The following is an 8,603-nucleotide window of genomic DNA, read 5'->3' on the forward strand; positions in this document are numbered from 1 at the left end:
TTGAAAGAGTTCCCACATATGCTGAGCACTTGTTGGCTACTTTTACTTAAGTATTCAGAAGCTTTACTCAGTACTTTGTTGATGCACCTTTAGCAGCGATTAGCTTCAAGTCTTCAGGGGTATGACACTACAAGCTTGGCACACCTGGCCCAAGCAAGTATCTTCTTGCTTCCATTCAGCCACAAGAGCATTAGAGAGGTCGGGCACTGATGTTGACCGATTAGGCCTGGCTCGCAGTCGGCGTTCCATTTCAACCCAAAGGTGTTTGATTGGGTTGAGGTCAGGGCTATATGCAGGCCAGTCAAGTTCTTCAACACTGATCTCGACAAACCATTTCAGTCTGGATCTCGCGTTGTGCACAGGGGCATTGTCATACTGAAACAGGAAAGGGCCTTCCACAAACTGTTGCCACAAAGTTGGAAGCACAGAATTGTCTAGAATGTCATCGTATGCTGTAGCGTAAAGGTTTCCCTTCCCTGGAACTAAGGGGCCTAGCTCAAACCATGAAAAACAGCCCTAGACCATTATTCCTCCTCCACCAAACTTTACAGTTAGCACTATGCATTGGGGCAGGTAGCGTTCTCCTGGCATCCACCAAACCCAGAGTCGGCCGTCGGACTGCCAGATAATGAAGAGTGATTCATAACTCCAGATAACATGTTTCCACTGCTCCAAAGTCCAATGGCGGCGAGATTTACACCACTCCAGCTGATGCTTGGTATTGCGCGTGGTGATCTTAGGCTTGTGTGCGGCTGCACGGCCATGGAAACCCATTTCATGACACTCCCGACAAACCGTTATTGTGTTGCTTCCAGAGGCAGTTTGGAACTCAGTAGTGAGTGTTGCAACCGAGGACAGCAATTGGCGGTCCCGTTCTTGAGCTTGTGTGGCCTACCACTTCGTGGCTGAGCTATTGTTGCTCCTACACGCTTCCACTTCACAATAAAAGCACTTACAGTTGACTGGGGCAGCTCCAGCACGGCTGAAATTTGACAAACTGACTCGTTGGAAAGGTGGCATCCTATGACAGTGCCACATTGAAAGTCACTGAGCTCTTCAGTAAGGCCATTCTACTGCCAATGTTTGTCTATGGAGATTGCATGGCGGTGTGCTTGATTTTAAGCACTTGTCAGCAACGAGTGTGGTTGAAATAGCCGAATCAACTAATTTGAAGGAGTGTCCACATACTTTGTATATATAGTGTATATCGTTTTATGTAACAATGTCACAAGGATAATGTAATTTCATTTATAACAAAGCTTTTCACTGATAAAATAGGCTGGGAAAAAAACACTACAAAAAATGAACACAAGTCCATTTGGATATCCGGATATTCGATTAACCGTGAACATCCCTACTTTATTCACAGCTCAATGTTCTACCAGACGGCTAATAAACAGTTAGGTATTTTTATAATCAGGGCAGATAACAATGACAATACACTAGCTCTTCAGGGTATCCAAAATAACATAACTTAGTTTTAGTGAGTAGGTTTTTTATATTTATTTTTTTACCTTTATTTATTAACTAGGCAAATCAGTTATGAACAGTGGGTTAACTGCCTTCTTCAGGGGCAGAACCACAGATTTTTACCTCGTCAGCTCAGAGATTCAATCTAGCAACCTTTCGGTTACTGGCTCAGCGCTCTAACCACTAGGTTACCTGCTGGTTACTGGCTCAGCACTCTAACCACTAGGCTACCTGCTGGTTACTGGCTCAGCGCTCTAACCACTAGGCTACCTGCTGGTTACTGGCTCAGCGCTCTAACCACTAGGCTACCTGCTGGTTACTGGCTCAGCGCTCTAAACACTTGGCTACCTGCTGGTTACTGGCTCAGCGCTCTAACCACTTGGCTACCTGCTGGTTACTGGCTCAGCGCTCTAACCACTAGGCTACCTGCTGGTTACTGGCTCAGCACTCTAACCACTAGGCTACCTGCCGCCCCATGTTTAGCAGTTACACTTTAGGACGTTTCTACACTTTAGGAAGAGTTCTGTTTTTGCTTCAACAGGCCATTTCAATGCCTAGCCCGTTAGAAAATGTGATTGTTGGTAAATAAACAATGGTGTGAATAAGGTGTATAAGCAGGTGTTACCTGTTCAAAGAGGCGAGGGAAGCGAGCCTGGATCTGATGGACAAACTCCTGACCTTTCTCCTGGAGCAGGTACACACACCTGGAGGTTACCATAGTTACATTAAAATATACTGTCAGGTTACCATAGTTACATTAATATATGCTGACACCTGGAGGTTACCATAGTTACATTAATATATACTGACAGGTTACCAGTCACATTAATATATACTGGCAGGTTACCATAGTCACATTAATATACAGTGCCTTGCGAAAGTATTCGGCCCCCTTGAACTTTGCGACCTTTTGCCACATTTCAGGCTTCAAACATAAAGATATAAAACTGTATTTTTTTGTGAAGAATCAACAACAAGTGGGACACAATCATGAAGTGGAACGACATTTATTGGATATTTCAAACTTTTTTTTGCCCAGCTCCCCTCCCATTCCCCAGGCCCTGCAGTGCCCAGCATCACTCCCATTCCCCAGGCCCTGCAGTGCCAAGCTCCACTCCCATTCCCCAGGCCCTGCAGTGCCTTGCTCCACTCCCATTCCCCAGGCCCTGCAGTGCCTAGCTCCACTCCCATTCCCCAGGCCCTGCAGTGCCTAGCTCCACTCCCATTCCCCAGGCCCTGCAGTGCCTAGCTCCACTCCCATTCCCCAGGCCCTGCAGTGCCTTGCTCCACTCCCATTCCCCAGGCCCTGCAGTGCCTTGCTCCACTCCCATTCCCCAGGCGCTCTCATTTGTTGACTTCTGTAACCATAAAAGCCACCTTGGTTTCATGTATGTTAACATTAGAAGTCTCCTCCCCAAGTTTGTTTTATTCACTGCCTTAGCACACTCTGCCAATCCGGATGTCCGGAAGGCCACCAAAAGTCCTGGCTTTTCCATCCCTAACTATAACACTTTCCAACAAGATAGAACTGCCAATGGGGGCGGAGATGCAATCTACTGCAGAGACAGCCTGCAGAGTTCTGTCATACTATCCAGGTCTGTACCAAAACAATTCAAGCTTCTACTTCCAAAAATTCAGCTATCTAGAAATAAGTCCCTCAATGTTGCCGCTTGCTATAGACCACCCTCTGCCCCCAGCTGTGCCCTGGACACCATATGTGAATTGATTGCCCCCCATCAATCTTCACAGCTTGTAATGCTAGGTGATCTAAACTGGGACATGCTTAACATCCCGGGCATCCTACAATCTAAGCTTGATGCCCTCAATCTCACACAAATTATCATGGAACCTACCACGTATAACCCTAAATACGTAAACACACGCACACTCATAGATATCATCCTGACCAACCTGCCCTCTAAATACACCTCCGCTGTCTTCAACCAGGATCAGCAATCACTGCCTCATTGCCTGCATCCGTAATGGGTTCACGGTCAAACGACCACCCCTCATCACTGTCAAACGCTCCCTAAATCACTTCTGCGAGCAGGCCTTTCTAATCGACCTGGCCCGGGTATCCTGGAAGGATATTGATCTCATTCTGCCAGTAGAGGATTCCTGGTTATTTTTTAAAAGTGCTTTCCTCACCATCTTAAATAAGCATGCCCCATTCAAAAAATGTAGAACCAGGAACAGATATAGCCCTTGGTTCACTCCAGACCTGTCTGCCCTTGACCAGCACAAAAACATCCGGTGGCATATTGCATTAGCATTGAATAGCCCCCACGATATGCAACTTTTCAGGGAAGTTAGGAACCAATATACACAGGCAGTTCTAGGACACTAAAGTCCATGGAGAATAAAAGCACCTCTTCCCAGCTGCCCACTGCACTGAGACTAGGAAACACTGTCACCACCGATAAATTCACGATAATTGAGAATTTCAATAAGGATTTTTCTACGTCTGGCCATGCTTTCCACCTGGCTACCCCTACTCTGGTCAACAGCCCTGCACCCCCCACAGCAACTTGCCCAAACTTGCCCAAACCCATTTCTCCTTCACCCAAAATCCAGATAGCTGATGTTCTGAAAGAGTTGCAAAATCTGGACCCCAACAAATCAGCTGGGCTCGACAATCTGGACCCTCTTTTTCTAAAATGCTCTGCCGCAAATTGTTGCAACCCCTATTACTAGCCTGTTAAAAAACTCTTTCGTATCGTCAAAGATCTAGAAAGATTGGAAAGCTGCCGCGGTCATCCCCCTCTTCAAAGGGGAAGACACTCTAGAACCAAACTGTTACAGATCTATATCTATCCCACCCTGCCTTTCTAAAGTCTTCGAAAGCCAAGTTAAACAGATTACTGACCATTTCGAATCCCACCGTACCTTCTCCGCTATGCAATCTGGTTTCCGAGCTGGTCATGGTTGCGCCTCAGCCACGCTCAAGCTCCTAAACAATATCATAAACGCAATCGTTAAAAGACAATACTGTGCAGCTGTCTTCATCAACCTTGCAAAGGATTTCGACTCTGTCAATCACCACATTCTTATCGGCAAACTAAACAGCCTTGGTTTCTCAAATGACTGCCTCGCCTGGTTCACCAACTACTTCTCAGACAGAGTTCAGCGTGTCAAATCGGAGGGCCTGTTGTCCGGGCCTCTGGCAGTCTCTATGAGGGTGCCACAGGGTTCAATTCTCGGGCCGAATCTCTTCTCTGTATACATCAATGATGTCGCTCTTGCTGCTGGTGATCCTCTGATCCACCTCTACGCAGACAATACCATTCTGTATACTTCTGGCCCTTCTTTGGACGATCGCTGCCCGCACCCGCCCGCCTGTCTAGTATCACTACTCTGGACGGTTCTGAATTAGAATACGTGGACAACTACAAATACCTAGATGTCTGGTTAGACTGTAAACGCTCATTCCGGACTCACAGTAAGCATCTCCAATCCAAAATTAAATCTTGAAACAAAGCATTCTTCACTCATGCTGCCAAACATACCCTCGTAAAACGCACTATCCTACCGATCCTTGACTTCGGCGATGCCATTTACAAAACAACCTCCAACACTCTACTCAGAAAACTGGATGTAGTCTATCACAGTGTCATCCGAAGCCCCATATACTACCCACCAATACTCACCAAAGCCCCATATACTACCCACCAATGCGACCTGTATGCTCTCGTTGGCTGGCCCTTGCTTCATATTCGTCGCCAAACCCACTGGCTCCAGGTCATCTATAAGTCTTTGCTAGGTAAAGCTCTGCCTTATCTCAGCTCACTGGTCACCATAGCAGCACCCACCCATAGCACGTGCTCCAGCAAGTATATTTCACTGGTCATCCCCAAAGCAAACTACTAATTTGGCTGCCTTTCCTTCCAGTTCTCTGCTGCCAATGACTGGAACGAATTGCAAAAAATCACCGAAGCTGGAGACTCATATCTCCCTCACTAACTTTAAGCATCAGATGTCAGAGCAGCTTACCGATCATTGCACCTGTACACAGCCCATCTGTAAATAACCCACCCAACTACCTCATCCCCATATTGTCATTTATTTTTTGCTCCTTTGCACCCCAGTATCTCTACTTGCACATTCATCATCTGCACATCGATCACTCCAGTGTTAATGCTAAATTGTAATTATTTCACCTCTACAGCCTATTTATTGCATTACCTCCCTAATCTTATTACATTTGCACTCAATGTATATATACTTATCTATTGTTCTTGAACCTACGTTTGTTTATGTGTAACTGTGTTGTTGTTTGTGTCGCACTGCTTTGCTTCATCTTGGCCAGGTCGCAGTTGGAAATGAGAACTTGTTCTCAACTGGCCTACCTGGTTAAATAAAGGTGAGATAAAAATAAAAACTCTGGTGTATATTTGGCCTTGTGTTTTAGGCTATTGTTTATCCAGAAATTTGACGAGAATTTTGAGAAGATGGTGATTGACTCCGGGGGTTGAATACTGATCAAGTTATACTGTATTAGTGATTAATTTTCCTATTATTATATATTTTTTTACAATAGTTAACACTCGGGTATTTTGTGTAGATCGTTGACAAAAATAAAAGACAAATCCACTTTGTAACAACAAAATGTGGAAAAGGTCAATGGGTGTGAATACTTTGAAGGCACTCGCAGTACCTAACACACACACGTTGAGTTCCTGCCTGGTTGCATTGCAGACACACGGCAGATCTTAGGCTGCGGTCCAAACACTTAAGACACACCCTCTCCCCTCAGCCCTCAAATTAAGTGGAGACTTCTGATGACGTCTGACGAGTTTACACCCGCAGGGCGAGGGAGGAAGGATTTCATTTTAAATGGACCGCCCTTGGCCGGAAATTCGTCACTCATTCATCCCGCGATGAGTGTGTTTTCAGCCACCGGTAGCTTATGGGTGCTTTATATGCTCTACAGCCAATTATAATTGCATGTCTACTTATATTAACTATATAATTATTAATAGATGCCTACTGTGTGATAGTTAACTAATTAATTTGCTAGCTAACGTTAGCCTGCCTAGCTAGAACTTCTGAAGGAAAAAAAAATATTTCTACAATTTCCCAAAACCAAACAAAAACATATTTACTTTTTACGAGACGTGTTTGTGCCATCATGTGCGTTAGTAGCACAATTTGTAACTTATTTGCATTTGTTTTTACTTTTGCATGTTGACTTCTCCATGGATGTTGTTTTTACGTTTTCGGGGACTTTTCTTAGCGGATGTTCAATCGTGGTGAATTGAATTATGGGAAGTTTCAGGCTCGGAGTGAACATCATTATACACACGAAAAGCCCACTAAAAATGAGGGCCGAGGGGTTTATGTTGCAAACTTCCCTTGCTTGGCTAATTATTTGGACCGCCCTCCAAGATGGTGACGGGGATTCCCTCAAGGGCATAAGGCGGGTAAGTGGACGAGGGTGTGTCTTAAGGGTTTGGACCGCAGCCTAACAAAGCCTGGATAAGTGTTTAACATATCAGCTAACCACATCATACAGTATGATATAACAATTTGAGGCCCGACTGTCTAATCCATGACGTGGCACACAGCCATTGGTGCCTTTTTATCTAGGTCAGGCAGGAACTGGACCAAGACGGCAGTGATGTAATGGGTGGTTACCTAGGGAACCATTTGGCGTGCTCCACCCAGGGGTCGTCACCTGACTCCCAGCATCTCAGACCCCCGTCACAGCAGAAACACTTCACGTCATCATTACGCCCTGCAACACACACACACACCATCATTACGCCCTGCAACACACACACCACCATTACGCCCTGCAACACACACACCACCATTACGCCCTGCAACACACACACCACCATTACGCCCTGCAACACACACACCACCATTACGCCCTGCAACACACACACCACCATTACGCCCTGCAACACACACACCACCATTACGCCCTGCAACACACACACCACCATTACGCCCTGCAACACACACACCATCATTACGCCCTGCAACACACACACACACCATTACGCCCTGCAACACACACACCATCACGCCCTGCAACACACACACACACCATCACCATTACGCCCTGCAACACACACACCAACATTACGCCCTGCCACACACACACCACCATTACGCCCTGCCACACACACACCACCATTACGCCCTGCAACACACACACCACCATTACGCCCTGCAACACACACACCACCATTACGCCCTGCAACACACACACCACCATTACGCCCTGCAACACACACACATCATTACGCCCTGCAACACACACACATCATTACGCCCTGCAACACACACACACACACACCACCATTACGCCCTGCAACACACACACACACACCATTACGCCCTGCAACACACACACACCATTACGCCCTGCAACACACACACCACCATTACGCCCTGCAACACACACACCACCATTACGCCCTGCAACACACACACCATCATTACGCCCTGCAACACACACACACACACAACAATTACGCCCTGCAACGCACACACACACACCATCACGCCCTGCAACGCACACACACACCATCACCATTACGCCCTGCAACACACACACCACCATTACGCCCTGCCACACACACACCACCATTACGCCCTGCCACACACACACACCACCATTACGCCCTGCAACACACACACCACCATTACGCCCTGCAACACACACACACCATTACGCCCTGCAACACACACACAATCACGCCCTGCAACACACACACACACCATCACGCCCTGCAACACACACACCACCATTACGCCCTGCCACACACACACCACCATTACGCCCTGCCACACACACACCACCATTACGCCCTGCAACACACACACCACCATTACGCCCTGCAACACACACACCACCATTACGCCCTGCAACACACACACCACCATTACGCCCTGCAACACACACACATCATTACGCCCTGCAACACACACACACACACACCACCATTACGCCCTGCAACACACACACCACCATTACGCCCTGCAACACACACACACCATTACGCCCTGCAACACACACACACCATTACGCCCTGCAACACACACACCACCATTACGCCCTGCAACACACACACCACCATTACGCCCTGCAACACACACACCATCATTACGCCCTGCAACACACA

At 46.9% G+C, this 8,603-nt stretch overlaps 1 protein-coding gene across 10 annotated transcripts in view; it reads right to left on the minus strand.

Moving 5' to 3' along the window:
* Positions 1-8,603, minus strand: part of LOC110533228 (baculoviral IAP repeat containing 2) — an 86,451-nt gene that overhangs the window by 32,812 nt on the left and 45,036 nt on the right. For 9 of the 10 annotated variants that reach the window (XM_036989432.2, XM_090188739.1, XM_090188735.1 and 6 more), the window contains 2 exons: positions 7,105-7,204; positions 2,096-2,174 (listed from right to left, as the gene is read on the minus strand). In XM_036989432.2, coding sequence (XP_036845327.2) covers positions 2,096-2,174; positions 7,105-7,204 — 179 coding nt within the window. Of the gene's footprint in view, positions 1-2,095; positions 2,175-4,337; positions 4,421-7,104; positions 7,205-8,603 lie in introns of those variants that run through there. The other variant, XM_090188740.1, reaches the window with a different exon arrangement.

This window comes from Oncorhynchus mykiss, chromosome 10, assembly GCF_057628025.1.
Source record: "Oncorhynchus mykiss isolate SJ-2025 chromosome 10, ASM5762802v1, whole genome shotgun sequence".
Classification (NCBI taxonomy): Eukaryota; Metazoa; Chordata; class Actinopteri; order Salmoniformes; family Salmonidae; genus Oncorhynchus; species Oncorhynchus mykiss.